Source organism: Pagrus major, chromosome 21, assembly GCF_040436345.1.
Source record: "Pagrus major chromosome 21, Pma_NU_1.0".
NCBI classification, from domain to species: domain Eukaryota; kingdom Metazoa; phylum Chordata; class Actinopteri; order Spariformes; family Sparidae; genus Pagrus; species Pagrus major.
In genome coordinates, this window is record NC_133235.1 from 19,483,312 (window position 1) to 19,508,683 (window position 25,372).

The window sequence follows — 25,372 nt, forward strand, 5'->3', positions numbered from 1 at the left end:
TGTGGATCAAACTGTCCTTAATTACTGGTTTTGAAATTGCATTATGGGCAGTAATTAATGCTTTCGCACGTTGTTTATATTCATACTGTGTCACTCACTATCCAGCTTCCACACCAGAGAAACAGAGAGAAAGAGAAGGGAGTTTAAGCAATCTGTGATTAAGGCAGTCTCATAAATATTGCAGAGAGGTTTTTGGCCCCTGTTTTGGAGATAGACTGCCACCACAGTCTTGAGTTCCCAACTTCTACTAACGGCTGCTTCCCATCCCCACCGATTACAGAGCAGACGGGTGGTTGTGAATACCAATGGCGGAAAAAGAAAATCGGAATATGATGCCACAATGTTCGATCCATGGAGGAAAAATATCCCATCAAAAACAACATCGAGCAGTAATCCTCTTTGGAAGAAAAGGTCATATTTGGTTTGTGTATCAGTCCTCCACACAATGAATAATCTTTTACAGGGACCCTAAATAAAAAAAATAAATAAATAAAAAAAGCACAGCTCAGAGCGATTTAATTAAGAAATGAAAGTAAAGTTGAAGCCTATATCTAATTTGTCCACTGAAGTTGGTGCTAGGGGCTTTTTAAGCGGCGTGCAGAGACGAGGATAGACAAAGGTCCCACTTACAGTAGCTTAACTCTGTCTCACTTAATTGAGTTCATTCCAAGATACAGAAAAAAGTCGAAGCAGATACATACATATTAGTTGGACATAGGAGATGTGGCTCCCACACTGTCTTCAGTCGAGTTCTGCTGATCATTACGCTTCCTTGCAGCTTGCACGTTAAGAGAAGCAGTTTTTTAAATCTGCCAACATGGCAATCCTTATGTACTGTACCCTTTACAGTGCTCCCAATTACTGTACTCAGGGCTTCAAGTAATAACTAGACCTTTATCAGAGCTTCACACCCCTCTCTATACAGTAACAGTCCCTCAGACCCACTCCTGCATGGAGCGCTTGCAGTACAGTATGTGGCGCTGTGTGCTCTTCCTCCTGAACTGGAAAACGGTGTAGAGGAGGACCATCATGCACAGCGCCAGGACGCAGGGGATAGCGATGGCAACTGCTTTCTCAGTCCCCCCTGCGCTGTCCAGTTTGATAACAACGTCCACATCGCCGTTGTCGTAGTGCCGTTCCTCCGCCACCGCGGGGCTCCAGTCCCAGTCGGGGTCTGCAGGTAGACCGTCGCAGCCCATGAAGTCCCGCAGGATGGACCTCGGGTAGCCAGGCTCCACGCGAAGCAGCTGGTTGTTGAACTTCCAGTACTCTTTACCCTTGTAAAAGTAGGTAAAGCCTGCAGGGAGGGATTGTAGGACACAACATATTAACTTTTATACATTAACTATACAAAGGCTGCATATTGTGCATTCCTGCAGTAGAGGATTACATCAGTGTTTACAGTACGTGTTAAAGGTCCTAATTTATGCTCATTTTAAGGCTCATATATTTATTTTTGCTGTCTACTAGAAAATGTTTACATGCGTTAATGTTCAAAAAACACATAATTTGTCTCATAATCAAACAAGGTCTCTCTACAACATCTGAAGGCGTTGCACTTGGCATCTTATAAACGTCCATACAGCTGGCATACCGTTGGCTTTATCCACAAAAGCCCCCTGTGGAGAGTCAGGGATGCCCTTCCAGATGTTGATGGGTTTGGGATAGCCTGGATCCATGGTCCTCATTTCCTCATTGTACCTCCAGTATCTACAACAGGACAGACAGAAAACACTCCAGTCAAAACAGATGTTTATGAACACAATCCGTCAGTGACCTATACGCCTGTTAGACATCACCATCATCGAAATCCTCAAAAAGGACAAAATCAAATAAAGTCAAGACAAGCAAAGTTAAAAGGATTTTGCGCTCTTGAATCCAGATAATCAGTCCTATCGCAAAGGAAAAACACTGACAAAAAAAGCAGAAAAGTCTCTTCAGATGCAAAAAGGACACATTTATAACGTGTGCAGCTTGTCCCTTAAATAGGCTTTCACCCAAAATCAAAATAAAGTATCACATATTACCAACCATTACATAGACAAGGACAACATAATGATATTTTAGCGACAGTACTGAATTCAGACTTATATTACAACTTTTGCAATGAGGAAGAATAAAATATCACAGTTGTATCTTGGCACAGTGCTAGACTTCTGCACTCGGTGTTTACAGTGACAGTCTGCTGTCTTTAGCTTGCACACAGACCTAAAAAACAGTCTTCAGAGCAGACTATTTTTAACGCTCACCAACTGACTTACTTCACATGACCGGAGAAAGCATTCGATCACTCATCCATACTGTGTTTGTTGGCCAGGCAAATTTGTTTTTTGGGGTTGTTGTGATTGATCTGCTTCTCATACACCAGCGCTCACACACATTAATCACGCTATCCAGTGTCATTTCTTTAAATTAGAACAAACACCATCTTGTCACAGAGAGAGAGAGAGAGAATCATGTGTGTGAGGATGGACAGAGCATCCTGTTTGTCATGATATACAGCAGCAGGTTGAGGGATGACAGTATCATGACAAAGCATTTTGTCAGCTTTTACCACGAGGTCCACTGACCTCTTGTATCATAACAGCTGAACAAACATGTGAGTCACGCTGGCATACTCTAAGACTTTAAGATGCTTGCAAAGCGCACAGATCAACAACAGATTCTCTGATTTGGTTGTTGTGGAAAAACTCACATCCACCAACAGGTAAATAACTACAACCATGAATCAATCAAATAATGTATGTGTGCAAGTTGACAAACAATATGGGTCAATATAAGGTGTAATATGTAAGAATTGGCCACTTCCAAACAAAAATAAGTTGCAGAATATCAGAAGAGAAACCGCTAACTGTGCTTTTTGCTAGCTATCTATGGCTGAAGCTACTAGCTGTCGTTAGCTCAAGCCTCGAGAAGGCATCTCTGCAGCACATTAAATACACGTCTAAATTGACATTTCTTCACATTCTGCTGATAGTTTTAGTTATTTTTGTGAATGTTTTCAACTAACATTCTTCCAGAGATATTACATATTGCACCTTTAAACTCTGGAGTTACGTAATCACCATTACAAATCCTCTGACACTGGGTGATAATCAGTTGAAAGCCAATGAGCAGCATTTGTCAGCTGTTAAATAGGCAATCAGTGTTTTCAAAGCAACATGTGACAGCTGACAGAGCTTCAAGGATGCCAGCTAATCTATGCCAAAACTGAAGAGGCAATGATCAACAAACCTGCAAAATTATTAACTATCTCAGGAGGGAAAAGTCCCAAAAATCATTAATGTTCCAAACACGGACAAACTGCACTGATGAGGGGAACAGAGTGGAAGGAGCTGACAAATATGGTAGGATCCACTCCTCAGAGAGTATACTTATACAACTTAATGTAATGATTGTTAATACCCTTTGATAACACACAGTCAATTTATTGACATGAACAGAAGATGTTAATAGAGATTTCAGCCATCGATGGTCCTCACAGTACTGAGAGATTCCAGTTCTGTCCGACTGCTTAACTTCATAACAGTATGAAAATAGTTCCACACAGACCTGTCTCCTTTGAAGAAGTAGGTTTTGGCGACATCTTCCCACCAGACAGCTGTCTCGATGCTCTGAGTGGGCATGCCGCTTCCGAACAGCGAGATGTCCTTAGGGTACGAAGGCTGGAGAGTTGTGTCCTTGAAGACCCAGTAACGGTTTCCTAAAATACAAACACAAAGTTAGGAGCCTCTGGGACAAAGACATTATCATAAAGATGACCTCAAAAATCCCGCTACACAAAACACTGCCGGCTCTCGGCTCATTCAAGCCTTCTGCGTTTTTCCAGTGAGTCTATTTATTTCTCTTAACGTGATTTCAAAGGTCAGATGAATAACCTCATTTACAAAATATCTGCACAGCAGAAAATCTATGCAGTGTTATCTGTGATACAATAAACAGCAAGATGATGCTCTGAAGGCAGCTCCACCGAGACTCATTGTTTTCAGTGTTATTGAAGCTATTGTTGCATTTAATTCAGTTTGATCATAAGTGCCTGAGGCAGAGTGAGGAGAGCTGCTGTGGTGGTGTGCTAGCAGTAAGTAGCTAGACGCTCACATACACACACATGCAGTTAAGTCCCCCTGAGAGAATAAATAAAGCATGAGGCACTCTGATCCCACTGGGTGACAGATGTCATGTTAATCTGCCTGATGGAGAGACGGCTGTACTGGACCTGCACCCGTTCTGTTACCGTACAGAACGCAAAACAACCTCAAAGTCACCCGATCGGTTGATAATAATGGAAGATTACTGTGTGTTCAGACAGCTCACACATACACATGAACTGGTATGCAATAAAATATTACTTTAAATTGATAAAGAGAAGATTACTGCATTTTCAAAAGTTTGTTTTTTCTGCCATTTATTAGTTTATTGTGGTTTAGTGGAACAATATCATTTATGGTATATAATATAACTAAGGTAATAGGTTAAAGGTACATTTGTGTAATCTACTTTTAGTTTTTCAGAGACATATTGTCATTGTTGTGGATCTGGGAAGAATAATTTAATGTAAACAAATTAAAGCTGCGCTGTAACATTTTCATGAAACAAACAAAAGATTTGTTTACATTTAGTGTTTTCACCAACAATCTTTTTTTTTTTCAAATGTATAATTCATTAAATGTAACATGTTCTCCATGCATTCTCATGTGTGCATGTGCCACCTAATGCTCTTGCACAATCCTAACATAATTGGGACCCACCAGTGGTCAAAAACTCCAAAGGTTACCTTTACGAATTTAGAGAACTGAAAAATAATCTCTCTTTCATTACCTTTGAAAAAGACGAACTTCCCCTCGCTGTTTTCATACACGGCATCAATTTTGGCAGGCAAGCCTTTCCAGAAGTAGTTGATCTGCATGGGGTAGCCAGGGACTACAGAGTTGTCCCGTACCCTCCAAAACCACTGGTCCTATAAGAATGAATAGGGTGATAAGGTAGAATCATCATCATCATCATCATCATGAGCATCATCTTCCCAAAGCGCTTTAAAACAGCAGCCATGTTCACTCAGGCTGATGATCTACTCTACCTTGAACACAAAAAGCTCCTGTCGGAGGATGGCCAGGGTGTTGAAGCCTCCATCACAGATGTTGGGCTTGGAGTTGGGATTGGAGGGCTTGGCCCCCTGTGGAGGGCGATGGGGTCTGGCGTGGCGGTCATGCTTACGGGGGTCTGAGGGAGGGTGAAAGCGAGGGGGAGGGACCGTCGGTGGGGGCCGGGTCGGCTGCGGTGCTCTATCTGGTGGACCTAAAAAGACAAAGAATATTACATCCTCCTTCTGCATCATCTCTGTTATACAGGCAAGACAGAGTATGAAGTAGAGCGTTACCATAGATTTTCTGGATGCCCTGTAGGTCGTCGTGAGGTAGTTTGAAGTTCTCTGTGTCCATGTACTGGTAGAAAGGAGCCATGATAGCAGTGGGGTCGTTGGAGTGTTCCAGACCGAGGGCGTGGCCCAGCTCGTGCACCGCAACCAGGAACAGGTCGTTACCTGGAGAGGCAATAGTACAAAGTACTTATAAAAGAGGAATGAATGTGACTACATGTGTGCCATGATGCTACAGAAGAAGACAACAAAAACCCATGCACAGACACACTGATTAACACTAGAGACAAGACAGTGATGAGCACAGAAACACATTGAAATAAACACCAAGAAAGATTAATAATATAGGCAGTACAATCATATAGCTTCCTACAAGCAGCTAGTGTTCAGCATAGTAAGTTGCCAGGGAAGCTACGCTCATGGTTAAAACTTATTACATGAACACTTCACGGAGGGATTAAACACTAAGTCACGTGGGATCATATGTAGGCACATTACAATCAACCTTCTTTTAGATCTTGGGATTTTTTCAAGAAGAGGACACCAAATATATGCTTGATCTAGGGTCTTACATATGAGAATTTGCATCTTTTCTCAGTTTTATGTCATTTCGAATGGCCCACCTTCTGGTTTTTGAGCAATTTTAAGACACTGCGCTGTCCGAACTTGTGTTGTAATTATTTTTTTACATTTTATAGACAAACCATTAAACACATAATTGGCAAATAACCGTTTAGATACTCAACAAAGGAAATAATCATTACTTGCAGCCCTGTGGTCCAGACGCATCTTCCACTGAGCTAATGCGGTGCAATGTAGTGCAAGGGAAGATTACTGGAGGTAAATTGCAAAGCATGAGCACTTTTCCTCTTTTACTCCATAAGAGAAGATAAGCCACATGTGAGCCGCAGCTCACAGAGAGCAGAGACACACAGGCTCACGTTGCTGCCCAGGGCAGCAGAGAACAGTGAAAATACATGTTCGTATAATGCACCTGAACACATACAAATGTCGGCGTAGCACAAGTAAACTCTGCGGGTCTAGATCATATCACGTTCATACACACAGATAAATGTAAAATGAAAAATGTCATGCTCAGTGTCTATGGTCAGCACTCAGCTCACAGTGTCAACCTGATTTAGAAAGAAGTACACCATTTATGTACAGCTTGCGACTGAAGCTGTCCCCAGGAGATTGTCGCCCTTTAAAACATGATATCCACTGCTGCCAACAGCTCTGCACAGAACAACCACTGACCCTCAGCCAGCAGCTAAAAGGTTACACCTCCCCATCCCCCATTTATCTGACACAACCAGCCTCTTCCACCGAACCAAAAATGTCTCACAAGGACTCCCAGGAGACAGGCCAGAGCTACCATTAGCGCACATGTCAACATGCAACATTTACAATTACACTGCTGTGAAAGCCCATTAAAGGTTGCACAGCTTTCCAGACATACAAGCTAAGACAGGAGCTTTTCAGAATCAGCCCCAGCACTCCATGTAGATAACCATAGGACACAGCGCAAGGGTGAACATGAATTTGACTTGGGAATCTGAGACAATTATGGAGTATGAGAACAAAAGAGAAAGAGGGAGGGGAGCTGATGGGTGGCAAGCAGTTTCCGAGAGCAAACACGCGTGAGCTGTTACCCTCCTCTTCCACTAATGGGAGAATAAAAGTGTATGGCAAATAGGGGTATTAGCAAAGTAGCCTGGTAGAGTGCTGACAAGCCTGGCGCCATGTAGGTAGGGTAATTAAATTCTGTGTGGATACATGGCTAAGAAGGGCATTTTATCTCCCTCTCTGGGCTGCTGGGCCTTGCCACTATCTCCACCTTGACAGAGTGGCCACCATGTTATTTGGATCATTGTTATTTGTTTGCACATAACCCATAAAAACATAAAAACGTATCTTATCCTATAATAAACATTATATGTCATTTCAACATTCAAAACATGAAATCACCCAACCTAATGAAACCCAATATACATTGTACCTATAACAGCAAAACATAACCTAAGACACCCATAATATGATAGAACACAACAGAACATGACCTGACATGCCGTAACATAACATCAGTCACATAAGATAAAACATTATCACATAACATAACTCAAAATAACCTAACTTCACCTAATATTTCTATAATAATATATATATAAATATCATAAACATCATAAACATATTTTAAGTTGGGTTGAGATAACATGACATGACATAACCAATGATAACACAAACTAACGTAACCTAACATGTGTTGTTCCTATTAGATCATTACTTAACCTAATACGCCCATAATAACATAACATGACACAACACAACACAACTCAACAGGACATAACATGACATGTTATGTCATAACCATGCTTAACTTAATACAGCCTTAACTTAATACATAACATAATATAACATGATAAAACATTGTAACAACTAATCTTACTTCCCTAACTACACCCCTCATAGCATAACATAATATACCATTGGATTAAACAATATCACATGACATACCTCATAATAACCTAACCTAACTCAACCTAATATACCCATATAACATTACCCAATAACATAACAAGACATAACATTACATGACATGACATAACATAACTCATAACCTCACATAACCTAATATACCCATACTAACACAATACAAGACAACACTATGCAGCGAAGCACAAATCAGTGACACAACACACGATATAAAATCACATAGCGACATAACGCATACATACTCTGACTTCCCCTAATATCTATTATAGCATAACATAACGTAACAACATAACCTGACTGAACCTAATATAGCCATAATAACAAAACATGACATAACACAACTTGACATGACGTAACTAATGATAAGCTAACATAACCTAATATAGCATGAAATAACACAACATAATGACATGACATAACTCATAAAAACTTCACATAACCTATTATACCCGTAATAACACAAGACAATACTACACATCACAGAACAACATAACACAAGATAACATAACATAACATAACATAACATAACATAACATAACACAAGATAACATAACATAACATAACATAACATAACACAAGATAACATAACATAACATAACATAACACAAGATAACATAACATAACATAACATAACATAACAGAGCAGAATACAATATAACCCGGAAAACACTACTATAACCTAACTTAAACTAATATACCCATAAAATCATAACATTATATAACATGACAACACAGTAAAGCATAACGCCACATGATATAACATAACATAACTGTAGGAGCCATTTTTTATGTTGTGCAGGTATTTGTTTTTCCACTAGGGGAAGTATATTTCAGTTACTTTCTTTTACCCCAAACCTTGCCCCAGCTGTTGTTGATTAGAAGTGCTGATTAGTTTGAGTGGAGTGGTGGTGGAAGACACACACAGTTTTTACACGGCAGCCAGAAAAACAGTAGAATCTCTTTTTGTTCTGTCAATTTACCTTATCCTTTTTGTTCAAATAAACGGGAACCTCACCCAAAGATATTACTTTTACAACTTTTCTTTTTTATTCGCTCTGGAGTCGAGTCAAGAACGAACCATCCCAAACCACCACAGGTGACAAGTTTTGCTTTTTGAATAGTCACCACACAAGTAAAAACTGTTTGCCCTGGATGGAGGACAAGTAAAGAGCTTTGCCCTGGATGAAGGAAACAGCATTGTTGGAAAGAGGCTGCTGCTGCTTGGATCAAGAGGAGGCCATGGAGCTTGCAACCCCTCCCTCCTGTTCATCAGACAGAGCCAGAGGAGAAAGGTAAAGGACGCAGCAGACAATAAAACTGCATGATTGAAGAAACTGAGCCTGTTTGAGTGATTTAATGGAACTGGACAGTCTTGATGCATTGGATTGTGGAACTGGATGTCATGGATGTTGATGAAATGAAAGTTAATTGGAAAAAGGAGGAAATAATCAGCACCTGTGAATGACTGCAATTGTTCTGCTGGACGTCACAAGTTGACATATTTACAGTGTGGAAATGGATGAAAATGCTGATGTTGAAAATGTTCTTGAGGAGCGTGTTGCAAAAGGTGATGTTCCAACTGCTAAAGGTGATGTTGCAAAAATTGAGGAGCGTGCTGTAAAAAGTGATGTTGAAAAAAGAGAAAGAAAATTAACTGCAAAAGGTGTTTCACTGCTAATTGAAAACCTGCAAAGGAACCGGAAGTTAACCTTGAATCAAGCATCCAAAATCAAGTTGCAGATCAATAATCTGTTATGTGACAAAATAACAAGTGATACTTTGTGCAGTGTTGAAACCCTTTTAAATGAGTTTAACAAACTGTGTGAAGCTGCTGCTGAAACTCATGGTGCATTGATGGAAATGCCACTGCCTGAAGAAGAATACAAAAGGCAGCAAACATGGTTTGAACAGAAGTTTAAAGCAAATGAGAAATTCATGTGTGATGTGTATAAATGGTTGAAGGATGCACCAGAACATTGTGACAAACAGTCTGTAATACAGGAGGATGAGATTCAATTAAATGCTGACCAGGAGGATGAGATTCAACCCAATGACAGTATTTCAAATGTTCTCCCCCCTGGAAAAACACGGGTCTCATCTAAGTCTAAATCTTCATCCAAATCTTCCATCACAAGTTCTGCATGCTTACGAGCAAAGGCTGAAAAGGCAGCATTGATCCAACACATGGCTGCTTTGGAGAAAAAACATGCACTGGAGGCTCAGGAGGAGAAACTGCATGCAGAACAGGAACGATTAAAAAGACAAAAGGAACAACTGGAAATGGAAACCCAACTAGCTGCTGCTACAGCTAAAATAGCCATACTGGAAAGCAGTATGGTGGGAAGTGGCTCTACACCATCTGATGGAATGAATTCATATTTCGATAAAGCCACAAAATCAAAAATGGAAATGTCACAGAGGTCAAAGTTTGAAACAGTGCAACAACCACTCTCACAGCAACCACCTTCACACCTTCAGGATGCACGCCCTAAAGAAAGAAAGTATGTACAAACACAGCCTACAGAAACCTTCACTTCAATACAACCTATGCAATTCCTACCAAGAGCACCAGGAGGCAACACAACTGTCTTCAACTCACTGCAAGGTCACAGGTCAAGCAATGTTTGTACCACGCCACAAATGAACACAAATGAAAATAAAATACAGGACATTGGCAACATTATGCAGCGACAAACAGAAATCACTGCTCAGCTGGTTCAACAACAACACTCAGCATCTCTTCCACCTCGAGCAATACCCATATTTGATGGTGACCCTCTACAGTATGGATCTTTTATCATGGCATTTGAACAGGGAGTTGAAAGAAAAGTCAATAATCTCCAGGACTGCTTGTACTACCTGGAACAACACACCAGGGGGCAACCTAGAGAATTGATCAGAAGCTGCTATCACATGTCAAATGATCAAGGCTATCACAGAGCCAAATACTTGTTAAAGGAACACTTTGGCAATGAAATGAAGATTGGGGCTGCTTACATGGAAAAGGCTTTAAGTTGGCCACCAATAAAAGCTGAAGATGTTGGTTCTCTTCAAACATACATGTTGTTTTTGAGAGGATGTTGTAACATGATGGAAAGTCTACAGTATATGGCAGAAATGAATGTACCATCAAACCTGAAACAGCTTGTGATGAAACTGCCCTACAAATTAAGAGAAAGATGGAGAGCAGCTGTTTGTGACCTACAGGAGAGACGTGGAAGTAGAGTTTTGTTCTCTGATTTGGTCAACTTTCTGGAACATCAGATCAAAATTCTCTCTGATCCTGTCTTTGGTAACTTGCAAGACACACAAACTGCTACATTTAAAGGAAAAGCTCCCACAAGATTTTCACCCAGGAATAAAAATCCAGCAACTGTGGCAGCTGTAAGCACTTCAGCAGGTATAAAGTCTGCACAAACACCGCTCATCCATGCCTTGTCTCTATCAAAAAGCAAGACCACATCATGTTGCATATGTAAAGAGGATCACGCAATAGAAGATTGTGTACATCTTAAGAACAAAGTGCATCGTGAGAAACTTGATCTTTTAAGGCAAAGTGGTGTTTGTTTTGGTTGTCTAAAACCAGGTCATATCAGCAAAAGCTGCAAGAAACGTCTAACGTGTGATGTATGTAACTTCAGACATCCCACAATGCTTCACAACCCAGCTAAATTCAGAGCATTTGAGCAATCAAGCAACACGGTTGTCCCTCAGCAGACCTGTGCTCGCACTGGGGCCGGTACGCAGAAATGTGTTCTCTCAATTGTACCTGTACAAGTAAAGGCTAAGAATGGAGACAAAATTTTGACCACTTACGCTTTTCTTGACCCAGGAAGCTCAGCTACCTTTTGTACAGAACGCCTGATGAGACAGCTGAACATGGACAGCATCCAAACACACATCTTCCTGCGAACAATGGGACAAGCACATACTGTAAAGACTCATGTTCTGACTGGACTGGAAGTAGCTGGTTATGATGAGAACAGGTTTCTAGACCTACCTGAGGTTTACACTCAGCAAACCATGCCGGTTACAAGACACAATATTGTAACAGAAAAGGATCTGAGAAAATGGCCTTACCTGGAAAAGATTAAAGTTCCCGAGCTTGAAGTTGGAGTGGATTTGTTGATTGGCACAAATGCCTCAAAGCTTTTGGAACCGTGGGAAATTATTAACAGCTGTAATGACGGACCCTATGCTGTTCGGACCCTATTGGGGTGGGTGGTGAACGGCCCACTTAAAGGAAGTGGAAGTGATGCAGGGAAGAATGGCTGCCCTACTGTCACTGTCAATAAGATCTCCATTGATAAAGTGGAACAGTTGTTAATCACGCAATACAACCAGGACTTCAATGAAAGGTCATGTGATGACACTTTAATATCAAGAGAAGACATGAGATTTCTTCACATAATGGAAAAAACAATTCGCCTTGAAAACAACCACTATTGTGTTGATTTACCCTTTAAAGTTGATAATGTCATAATGCCAAACAATCGATGCATTGCTGAACAGCGAGTCATGAGTTTGAAAAGAAAGTTTCAGAGGAACACAGAATATCATCAGGAGTATGTGCACTTCCTAAATGATGTCATCAAAAATGGTTATGCGGAGCAGGTGCCTCAACAGCAACTGAATGGAACTGAAGGTAAAATCTGGTACATACCACATCATGGGGTTTATCATCCCAAAAAGAAAACATTGAGAGTTGTATTTGACTGTGGAGCAAGTTTCAAGGGCACATCTTTGAACAGCCAGCTGTTGCAAGGTCCTGATCTCACAAATTCCCTTTTTGGCGTTCTTCTCAGATTTAGACAAGAAGCAGTTGCCATCATGACCGATGTGCAGGCTATGTTTCACCAGGTTCATGTGTCTCAGAAACACGTTGATTTCCTTCGATTTTTGTGGTGGCATAATGGAGATGTGACACAACCTGTGGTGGACTTCAGAATGAAGGTTCATATTTTTGGAGCAACTTCATCACCGAGCTGCGCCAATTATGCCTTGAAAAGAGTTGCTGATGACAACACGGCTCAGTACAGTGACGAAGTATTAAAGACCATCAAGCAAAACTTTTACGTGGACGATTGTTTAAAGTCTGTGTCATCAGAAGAGGAAGCTTTGCAAATGGTACAAGATCTCACTGCTGCATGTGCCAAAGGAGGCTTTCGGCTCTCAAAGTGGATGAGCAACAGTCGAGCAGTTATTGCAAGCATCCCTGAAGAAAATCGTTCCAAAGCAACCAAAGAACTCAATTTGGATAAAGACAATTTACCTGTTGAAAGAGCTCTTGGATTGCACTGGTGTGCGGAATCAGACATGTTCATGTTCAAGATTGCACTGGAAAGTCGTCCATGTACCCGCCGTGGAATCTTGTCAGTGGTTAATTCTATCTATGACCCTCTTGGTTTCTTGTCACCGTTCACACTGCCTCCCAAGCTGATGCTGCAAGAGCTGTGCAAAAGAAAAATTGGTTGGGATGACACAATACCACCAACCTTTCTGCAGAAGTGGACACAGTGGCTGATAAATCTGCACAAATTGTCACTGTTAAAGGTGGAACGGTGCATCAAGCCAAAGAACTTTGGAAAGGTAAGCAATGCACAGCTGCATCACTTCTCAGATGCTAGTGAACACGGATATGGCGCTGTTTCTTATCTGAGATTGAAAGGCATCTCTGATGAAGTTAACACTGCTTTCATGATTGGAAAATCCAGAGTCACTCCCATGAAACAAACCACAATACCAAGGCTTGAACTCACTGCTGCTGTATTAGCTGTCAGACTGGATAAGATGATTACAAAGGAGCTGCAACTGGAATTGGACCAGTCAGTGTTCTGGACCGATAGCACGACTGTGCTTAATTACATTTCAAGTGAAACAAAGAGATTCCACACATTTGTGGCGAACAGAGTGGCTGTCATAAGAGAAGCCACAGAGGTGGCCCAGTGGAGGTACATTGGCTCTAAGCAGAACCCCGCTGATGAGGCTTCAAGAGGACTGTCAGCTGATGATTTTCTGAAATGTGAACGATGGCTCAAAGGACCAGAGTTTCTGCTGACTGAGGAAAGAACATGGCCAAAACAGGAGGTAAACAAACCTGCCGTCACCTTGGATGACCCTGAGGTTAAACAAGACCTCACAGTTAATGCTTGTGTTGTTGATGATGCATCCAATACCATGAACAAGCTTCTGACCTACTTTTCAGACTGGGAAAAACTCAAAACTTCAGTCGCCTGGTTTTTGAAGTTTAAAGATCTGCTTCAACAGCTAAGGAAAAACGGTAAAGCATGCAATAAAGGACATCAGCAACACAAAGCAAATATGAATGTTCAATCATTGACACGGGATGACTTACATACTGCAGAACTGGAAATTGCACGCCTCTGCCAACAGCAAAGATTTCACAGGGAAATCTCTCTCTTGGAGAAAGGCGCATCATCTGTGCCAACCAACAATGACATCTACAGGTTGGATCCCATACTCCAAGATGGGCTGTTGAGAGTAGGAGGTCGTCTGAGAAAAGCATCCATGCCTGAGACAGTAAAACATCCAATAATTCTGTCTAAAGATCAACACATATCCAAACTTATCTTACAACACATTCACAAGCAAGTGGGTCACGCTGGACGCAATCACATGATATCTACACTTCGAAAAACCTACTGGATAACAAATGCAAACTCAGCCTGCAGAAAAATCATTGCTGATTGTGTTACCTGTCGTCGTCTTCAAGGCAGAGTTGGAGAACAAAAAATGTCTGACCTTCCAGCTGAAAGACTCCTGCCAGATTTACCACCATTTACTAATGCAGGTGTGGATTATTTCGGCCCTATTGACATCAAAAGAGGTCGCAGCATGGTCAAAAGGTATGGTGTAATCTTCACATGCATGACTAGTCGGGCAGTACACCTTGAAGCAGCCCACTCACTAACAACAGATTCATGCATAAATGCCATCCGACGGTTCATGTGTCGACGTGGGCAAGTCTACAACCTCAGGTCAGACAACGGCACCAATTTTGTTGGAGCTGAAAGAGAGTTAAGGGAAGCTCTTAAAGCCCTGGATCACAACAAAATTCAAAGTGCTTTGGCAAAAAGAGGAATAGCATGGACATTCAACCCTCCTGCTGCATCTCACTATGGCGGAACATGGGAGCGGATTATTCGCCTCATAAGAAAGGTGCTGTATTCCATTGTCAAACAGCAAACTATGGATGATGAAAGCTTTTGCACTATCCTTTGTGAAATTGAAGCCATTCTCAACAGTCGCCCAATAACCAAACTATCCGATGACCCTAATGACCTGGAAACACTTACACCCAACCACATTCTTCTGCTGAAGGCCAAACCTCTTCTTCCTCCTGGACTGTTTGATGATAGTGATGTATACATCAAACGAAGATGGAGACAGGTACAGTACCTGTCAGACTTCTTTTGGAAGCGGTGGGTAAGAGAGTACCTTCCACTGCTCCAAGAAAGACAAAAGTGGACAAAGCCACGAAGGAATTTTTCTGTGGACGACATTGTTATTATCATGGACCCTTCTGCTCCAAGAAGTTCATGGCTAATGGGTAAAGTGACCAAAACCTTTCCAGACAGGAGAGGTGTTGTCCGGTCAGTTCAGCTGAAGACCAAGACAGGCTTTCTGGAGAGACCTGTCACAAAACTCTGCATGCTGTTGGAGACATAAAGATTGTTATTAAAGACTGAAATATGGATTGACTTCTAAAGAAAGAAGATTTGATTTATGGACATTTACTTCTAAAGAAAGAAGAAGAAGATTTGCACACACATACACATCCTTTTTGGCTCCTTTTTGAAATATGTTTATATAATTGTAAGTGCACACCAACACAATTATGGGGCCGGTGTGTAGGAGCCATTTTTTATGTTGTGCAGGTATTTGTTTTTCCACTAGGGGAAGTATATTTCAGTTACTTTCTTTTACCCCAAACCTTGCCCCAGCTGTTGTTGATTAGAAGTGCTGATTAGTTTGAGTGGAGTGGTGGTGGAAGACACACACAGTTTTTACACGGCAGCCAGAAAAACAGTAGAATCTCTTTTTGTTCTGTCAATTTACCTTATCCTTTTTGTTCAAATAAACGGGAACCTCACCCAAAGATATTACTTTTACAACTTTTCTTTTTTATTCGCTCTGGAGTCGAGTCAAGAACGAACCATCCCAAACCACCACAGGTGACAAGTTTTGCTTTTTGAATAGTCACCACAATAACATAACGTAATACAACAAAACATAACATAACAAAAGACAATACAACATGACATAATATAACATGACATAACATGACATAACATAACATAACACAAGATAACATAACATAACATAACACAAGATAACATAACATAACATAACGTAATACAACAAAACACAACATAACAAAAGACAATACAACATGACATAATATAACATGACATAACATGACATAACATAACATAACATAACATAACACAATATAACATAACATAACATAACACAAGATAACACAACATAACGTAACATAACATAACACAAGATAACATAACATAACATAACACAAGATAACATAACATAACATAACATAACACAAGATAACACAACATAACATAACATAACATAACACAAGATAACATAACATAACATAACAGAGCAGAATACAATATAACCTGGAAAACACTACTATAACCTAACTTAAACTAATATACCCATAAAATCATAACATTATATAACATGACAACACAGTAAAGCATAACGCAACATGATATAACATAACATAACATAACGTAATACAACAAAACATAACATAACAAAAGACAATACAACATGACATAATATAACATGACATAACATGACATAACATAACATAACACAAGATAACATAACATAACATAACACAAGATAACATAACATAACGTAATACAAAAAAACATAACATAACAAAAGACAATACAACATGACATAACATAACACAAGATAACACAACATAACATAACATAACATAACACAAGATAACATAACATAACATAACATAAGATAACATAACATAACATAACACAAGATAACATAACATAACATAACATAACAGAGCAGAATACAATATAACCCGGAAAACACTACTATAACCTAACTTAAACTAATATACCCATAAAATCATAACATTATATAACATGACAACACAGTAAAGCATAACGCAACATGATATAACATAACATAACATAACGTAATACAACAAAACATAACATAACAAGAGACAATACAACATGACATAATATAACATGACATAACATGACATAACATAACATAACACAAGATAACATAACATAACGTAATACAACAAAACATAACATAACGAAAGACAATACAACATGACATAATATAACATGACATAACATGACATAACATAACATAACATAACACAATATAACATAACATAACACAAGATAACACAACATAACAACATAACACAAGATAACATAACATAACATAACATAACATAACACAAGATAACACAACATAACATAACATAACATAACACAAGATAACATAACATAACATAACATAACATAACATAACATAACATAACAGAGCAGAATACAATATAACCCGGAAAACACTACTATAACCTAACTTAAACTAATATACCCATAAAATCATAACATTATATAACATGACAACACAGTAAAGCATAACGCAACATGCTATAACATAACATAACATAACATAACGTAATACAACAAAACATTACATAACAAAAGACAATACAACATGACATAATATAACATGACATAACATGACATAACATAACATAACACAAGATAACATAACATAACATAACACAAGATAACATAACATAACATAACGTAATACAACAAAACACAACATAACAAAAGACAATACAACATGACATAATATAACATGACATAACATGACATAACATAACATAACATAACATAACACAATATAACATAACATAACATAACACAAGATAACACAACATAACGTAACATAACATAACACAAGATAACATAACATAACATAACACAAGATAACATAACATAACATAACATAACACAAGATAACACAACATAACATAACATAACATAACACAAGATAACATAACATAACATAACATAACAGAGCAGAATACAATATAACCTGGAAAACACTACTATAACCTAACTTAAACTAATATACCCATAAAATCATAACATTATATAACATGACAACACAGTAAAGCATAACGCAACATGATATAACATAACATAACATAACATAACGTAATACAACAAAACATAACATAACAAAAGACAATACAACATGACATAATATAACATGACATAACATGACATAACATAACATAACACAAGATAACATAACATAACATAACACAAGATAACATAACATAACGTAATACAAAAAAACATAACATAACAAAAGACAATACAACATGACATAACATAACACAAGATAACACAACATAACATAACATAACACAAGATAACATAACATAACATAACATAAGATAACATAACATAACATAACACAAGATAACATAACATAACATAACATAACAGAGCAGAATACAATATAACCCGGAAAACACTACTATAACCTAACTTAAACTAATATACCCATAAAATCATAACATTATATAACATGACAACACAGTAAAGCATAACGCAACATGATATAACATAACATAACATAACGTAATACAACAAAACATAACATAACAAGAGACAATACAACATGACATAATATAACATGACATAACATGACATAACATAACATAACACAAGATAACATAACATAACGTAATACAACAAAACATAACATAACGAAAGACAATACAACATGACATAATATAACATGACATAACATGACATAACATAACATAACATAACATAACACAATATAACATAACATAACACAAGATAACACAACATAACAACATAACACAAGATAACATAACATAACATAACATAACATAACACAAGATAACACAACATAACATAACATAACATAACACAAGATAACATAACATAACATAACATAACATAACATAACATAACATAACATAACAGAGCAGAATACAATATAACCCGGAAAACACTACTATAACCTAACTTAAACTAATATACCCATAAAATCATAACATTATATAACATGACAACACAGTAAAGCATAACGCAACATGCTATAACATAACATAACATAACATAACATAACATAACGTAATACAACAAAACATTACATAACAAAAGACAATACAACATGACATAATATAACATGACATAACATGACATAACATAACAATAAAGCATAAAACTACACAATGGGACATCACATATATTGCTAGCGCTCTTCTGTTTTCTGTTTTACCTCTCTTGAAGCATTCCACTGAGCTACATCAAATTCACTGAAAACAGAATAGCCATAATCATGTGCCAGCAACGAATGTCTTAAAATAGCAGAGTTTTCTATCCTATCATCTGAAGAGCTTATTATGCAGAAAAAAACATCAAAATCCTGACAGATGGGGTGATGCGTCTTTACAGAGCAGAGCCCGATCAAAGACATCGCTGCATTCTTTGTTTTTGTTTAAGCATTCCTCATACCCTGCCCTGTGATAACATCTCTGTCATATTGCCCTCCTGCCTAGCCATCTGTATTTCCAGTTATTTGCTTTCCATCAGTCCTTATCTGTATCTCCTGATGACTGCTCTATTTTCTTTTTCTCACTGCTTTCCTCTCTCGTCCCACACACCTTACTTGTTTACTTACCTACCAACATTCCGCATTTAACAACCTTTATTTTGTTTCTTCCCTAATCTTCCTTTAATAATTTCCTTTCCGCTCTGCTGCTGTAACCTCCTTTTGCTTTTGCCTCCCTCAACCCTTTATTAGTGCTCTTTGTAATCTTGTCTCACTCCTTACGACCACCACTTTCTCTTTCTCCAGATTTATACCCACTCTGTCTTTTACTCACCATCATGGTTGGGGTTCCCTAGGGTCCAGGGTTCGTCTGAGTCAAAGTGAGTGTCCCCTCCTATGCCAGGGCCCGGGAAATAGGCGTGGGCGAGGAATCCTCCCTCCCCGTCAAAGGGTGAACTGTCGCCGTGAAAACCCGAAGCGAAGATGATGGTGATGTCCACGTCACGCCTGCCAGTCTCCAGGGCGCTGTATGGAACGGCCTCAAAGCGGAGAGGAGTCACACCCTGCCAGACATCAAACGCCCGCCGGATAGCATCATGAGTCTCCCTGGCGCCCACCTTTGGCGTGACATTTTTAATGCTGTGGAAAGGAGGGGAAAAAGCAAACTGATTAAAAAGGCTGCTGAGAGATAAAGGCTACAAGGCTGAGAAAAGGCTCTGTAGGTTGTCGTACACATACTGTGGTCATAGTAAATGGTGCAGCATACGTCATTTGAAACTACAGGCACTAAACACTGAGTACAAGTGTGGAAATAAAATACATACTGCATCAACCCCGTGCCTCGTTATCCCATTAATTTCGAGTGAACATTTTTACTTTTCAAAATGAGGAGACACTAAAAAGAAAAGTTGCACTTGACACAACTCTTTCAAGCCCAGCAGCTTTTACTGAACTTTTAACACAGCAGTCGTTATCAGTCCCTGGCAGGCAGAGAGGAATGGGAAATCTTCTCCCTCTCTCTCCACTCATTTTCATGAATAAAGTGCAGTCGGCAGCAGCACTGGCTCAGCACTGATTGACATTCCATTAGGAGAGGTGGCTCATCAATTCAAATTCGTGGAGGAAGGAAGGATTTGAATAAATTGACAGTGTTATCGTCTATTACTGCTGTAACCTGTCAATTTGCAGTTGCGCCAGAGACCCGTTTATCAGTCCTCCTCAGAACCTATTAAAAGCCGGAGCTTAATCAGGCAAGATAAGATGAGAGTTTGAATATTTTTGCTGAGATTACGGACAATTTACACTGAGAGATTTCCAAACATTTCTGTATGAGGAAGCATTCAATTTCCATGCTACTCAGTTAATATTGTTTGTTTTGTTTTATGAAAAGGAAAAAAAAAGAAATCCAGTTTTTCATTTCGCCAGCGAGCTATTTATAAACTGGAAAGTAAACATACTCACAGCACACATGGGCAAATGTATGTGTTGATCTGGATGTGTGATGATGACTATATTTTTGAGCATGTGCTCCCACATATGTGACGTATTTGCGCAGTCTCTATGACAACACAGAGCATGTGATTCCAGGTGGTTAGGGAGGAGAAGACGAGAGACGGAGGAGAGCTGCGAAAATTAACAGTGGCACATCTGAACCCTAGAATAAGCTCTGCTGAAGTCAATGGTGGCCATGACAACTGCCTCCACTATCTCTCACCTGTAGGTGATGTGTGGACGCTGCCACTTCTGTCCCGTCAGCGCGTATCTCCGCTTCCGTGACCTCGAAGCACTTTTAATCTTGTCCGGAACACCACAGCGAGGCTTTTGCATCCAACTAAGAGAAGAGAAGAGAGGAGCGGAGAGGTGAAGAGAAGAGAAGAGAAGAGAAGAGAAGAGAAGAGAAGAGAAGAGAAAAAGGTGACTCAAGGTTTCTAAACAGAAATTGGGAGGTAAACAGCATCACGAGACAACATGAAGCTTGAAGTGAACTCAGTAGTTCTCTTCCTGACAGGTGCCAAATAATCACAGCAGCAAAAACAAAGGTGCAAAAATACGACTAAACTACTCCAAACTACAGCCATTTATACAAGTGTCAGATCAAAATCTCAATGAGGGCTGAGAGGAAATCAAGACTTTCATCTTTACTCATTCATACCACATCAGATTATCACAAGTACAGAACAAACATGATACAGAAACAAAACATTAATTCTCACCTCAGCGTGATATCACTGCACCATCATGCAAAATGAGAAGAAGGAGAAGTGTTAAAACCTTCACCTGAGGGTTGTTTCAGGCGAGGTGAAGCGGGGGGAGGGGAGGGTGAAATGAACACGTCTATTTCTGTCCTTCACTAATTCATTGAAATATTGAAAGCAGTTCCCTCTGCATTTTAAATGAATGAGCGGAGCATTTTGCATTAATGTCACATCAAGCGATCTCGGTGAAAGTGCATGTGCACCTCAGCATGAGCACGTCAACGGCATGTGTGCATACTCACTCCTTGGTTTTCTCATCCAGTGTCCCTGTGACATTGAGACCATAGACGTGCTGCATGGCAGCGATGGCTGAGTGCATGGTACGGGCCGAGCGCAGGACAGACATTCCCGGTTCTGTGCGGGGAAGGTATCCATACCTCTGTAGCCATCCCTGTGAGAGGAAGAGGGAGAAAGACTTGGGCCTTCATGTTGTGGATATTTTAAGACTTGTTTCACACTCTGTGCTTTTGTTAGAAAACTCAGAGAAGAGACAAAACACGGGGATGGAGTAGGAGATTGAAAGGATCCAGGATGTTGTGTATACACATTTTGCAAGTTTGTTCCCATTATAAATGAGTATCATCTACTACAATGTACGTGTATTAACCAAGCAAGAAATACATTGAAAGAGAATCCATTCTCTTTGTTTCTCAGTGGCTGCAGCTCTGAACTGGAGTAAGAACTGGCCACCTTGAATTAACCCCAACAAATAGGGGCAGCATATCACCACAGGTACTGCTAACTGCTGCTAACTGTATTCTTTTAATCCATGACTGTAGCTACTGTTGCCATGTTAGCTCAGTTAGCCGTGCAGATAGCCAGACTACCAGGGCGGTGTTGGTGTTTACACCGCTGGCACAGGAGCTGTGGACCGCTGTGAGTAAGAGGTTTTTTTCAGGCCCAGGGCTAGCTGGTTAGCATGCTAATTTTAGTAGTACAAGACATCTTTGACATGATAATTTTTTTTAATGCTTTAAACTAGAAAACAACGTATTTTAGTTGAAAATGTTTTTTGTTTTTTTAAAAAAAGAACTTAAATCATCAATAAAATGTGAAGAAATAGCAGTTTTTATAGCGGCGTACTAAGCTGGTCCCCAAGATCTCAGTCCAAACTGCTAGCTGCACAGCTGACTGAGCTATATACCTAACGGCAGCTACTATTAGCAAAAGTTAGCTGTTTCTCAGGTGATAAGCTGTCCCCCTATTTGTTTTGATAATGAATTTGACAGGTGGCCAATTCTTACATAGTGCACCTTTAATGCCGGGAGGCCGTCTAGTGCAAACACACACATTCCTCCACCGCAGTGGTTGGGGGTACCTTGCTCAAGGGCACCACAACAGCAGCTGTTTAATGGGAACAAAGTGTTGTTTGTTCAGTTACCTCACCCAGTTCTTCCCAGTAAGTGGCCAATCCCATCATAAAAATCAATACGAATATGGCTGTGCGTCATTCATTCTGCATCTTACAAAAGGCTGCAAGGTGACTAACCGTGGCTACAATGCTTTTCTATTACTGCAAGAAAACAAACTGTGCTGAGAAAGAGCTGCCGTGTTAACATTTAAATCCAGCATAACAGTGTGAATGAAATGTTCAGAAGCTTTAATGAGGTGGAGTTTGAATGTAAGTCGCTGGTTCAGGCTTAAATTTGCCTGTGTATATTTGCTCAGGGGCTCTCTGGACATCAGTGCAACTGTTTGCATTTGAATCCCTTCCAGTGACCTTAGTCAGTGTTTGTGTCTTGCGGCTGCCGGTCAGTGTACATGTGCAGGACTGTGGCCCTGCCTCCTCTTGCCCTACAAAGCGAGAGTGCGGCTTGATACAGAGGGGAGTGAGGTGAGGCCGAGCACCATCCAGGGGTCACTGCCACACTCAATCCTGTTGCAGAGGTCCACGGGGTCGCCCACGCTATCCACAGCTGTCCACACGCCATCCAGCTGCCTCCCCATCACCACATACACAGCCTATGAGATATGCTCCAGCTAGCTAATCTGACTAGCTGTCTCCTCTGTCCATCCCTCCCCCTTCTGCCTCTATCCCTCTTTCTGCTGAGCTAAACGCCTTGTTTATCCCTTTTTTTCCCTCCTCTCTCCTGTGGGTGTGTTTCCTGTGTGTGTTGTGTTTGTTGAAAGGCACAGATTTTCAGAGAGATATCGGGCAGATTTCAGCAAGCCATAAAATTGAATAATGATGTATGAGTGTCTCTCTCTTTCTGTGTGTGTGTGTGACTGTCAGCCTCAGCATTTTATTTCTTCAGAGAGGTGGGAGGGGAGCCTGAGATGAGGATGAAAGTGACATCAATTAATTGGGTACAAAAAAGCAAATCCTTTTTTATGCAACTTGTGTCTGTAAACGTTTCATCTCCTCCAACACTGTGATGCTGCCAAAGCATGTCTGCCTGCACGCTGGCCTGTCACAAAACTATACCCAGCGATGGAAAAACGTGATGCTGGAGGGCATCTCTGTTAAAATAGACCCCTCTATGTGACTGCAATCATATCTAGGCTGCACATTTGGCATCAGTGGGCTGTATCGGCTCAGCTCACGGACCGCAGTGTAATAAAAATGAGCATCCCTCTGTTTCATTGCACTCCACAAATGAGGAATGCTCGATATTTTCCCCGTTAAAGTGCGTGAGCTGCCCTGATAGGCTTACAATGTATCCATGTTATGCGTTATGGTAATTGTGCCCACGGATAGCGTGGGGAGCCTCTCTCTATATATGTTTGTTTTTCACGCCGGGGCAGATGATGTGGAGGAGAGACACACGGTCATTTGTGATAAGCAGGGGATGGGAAGAAGGCCATTCATCTTACCTCAACGTTGAAATGATGATACTTCTCTCCGGACACGGCACACGAAATCCAAAGCAAAAAATGCAAGCAGAATGCTGCCGCGTAAAAGCAATCCGATGGTTTTCTTTTACTGGAGGATACTAAGGTCATAATGACCTGTTTTTCCCGAGTGTTTATTAGAAGAAGCCGCCCGTCTGCTGTGGCTCTCGTGTCAAATGGAAATCATCGGGCGAGCTGTCAAGGCAGAACTCGGATGAAGACGAGAGAAAAGGGCCACGCGTGTTGTAAAATCCCGATGGTGGCGTAAAAATGCTCCGATGTCAAGCAGAGATAACGCGGCATGTTACACCCGCTGGCCTCGCCATTCTTATTTACATCAGGGGCTACATCTATCCAGCAGCATCAATGGCCATGTACAGTACCCAGTCTGCGCAAGATAGGCTCCCTCCCGACTCGACGCCTGCGCTTTGATTTCTCACACAGCGCAGCGCTGCTTGGCAGCATCATGAGAGCTGCCCTACAGAGTGCACAGCAATGAAACACCATTCCTCTGAACTGCCTGTGCCTTTGGCTTTCACATCGCAAAGGCCACTTAACTGTGTGATTTGAAGAGCACATGCATGGTTTGATGTTAAATTCCTCAGAGTAAACAAAGGCCTTGGTCCACATTAAGGATGCAGCCTACATTCCTCTGGTCATGCCTGGATAATCCTAAACAAAATTATATGTATGTGCATCCTGTAATAAACTAAATGTAGCCTGCACCTTACCAATAAAGGGTAAATGAATAAATCACCTGATCTTC

General features: G+C 40.2%; 1 protein-coding gene across 2 annotated transcripts; it reads right to left on the reverse strand.

Annotated features, from left to right (window-relative positions):
- Positions 1-935: 935 nt before the first annotated feature.
- On the reverse strand, positions 936-24,717 carry mmp16b (matrix metallopeptidase 16b (membrane-inserted)). 2 transcript variants are annotated; one of them, XM_073492133.1, is made up of 10 exons: positions 24,589-24,717; positions 22,017-22,165; positions 21,234-21,350; positions 19,854-20,158; positions 5,378-5,539; positions 5,078-5,295; positions 4,819-4,957; positions 3,553-3,703; positions 1,595-1,710; positions 936-1,297 (listed from the first exon to the last, which is right to left on the reverse strand). In XM_073492133.1, exons 1-10 carry the CDS (start codon positions 24,715-24,717, stop codon positions 936-938), a joined length of 1,848 nt encoding a protein of 615 aa, XP_073348234.1. The 2 variants fall into 2 exon arrangements, with proteins under 2 accessions (XP_073348234.1, XP_073348235.1); XM_073492134.1 differs by lacking the exon at positions 24,589-24,717 and having other exon boundaries at positions 5,078-5,192; positions 5,356-5,539; positions 22,017-22,168.
- Between the last annotated feature and the right edge of the window lie 655 nt (positions 24,718-25,372).

Bases quoted from the DNA above. Each gene is read 5' to 3' on its own strand.
- mmp16b (XM_073492133.1), bottom strand. From the start codon at position 24,717: ATGACCTTAGTATCCTCCAGTAAAAGAAAACCATCGGATTGCTTTTAC. The intron at 21,351-22,016 runs GTGAGTATGCAC...CTCTTCTCTTAG, and splicing joins CTGGATGAGAAAACCAAGGA to TTGGATGCAAAAGCCTCGCT. The intron at 5,540-19,853 runs GTGAGTAAAAGA...TTGCCTCTCCAG, and splicing joins AGGGAACCCCAACCATGATG to GTAACGACCTGTTCCTGGTT.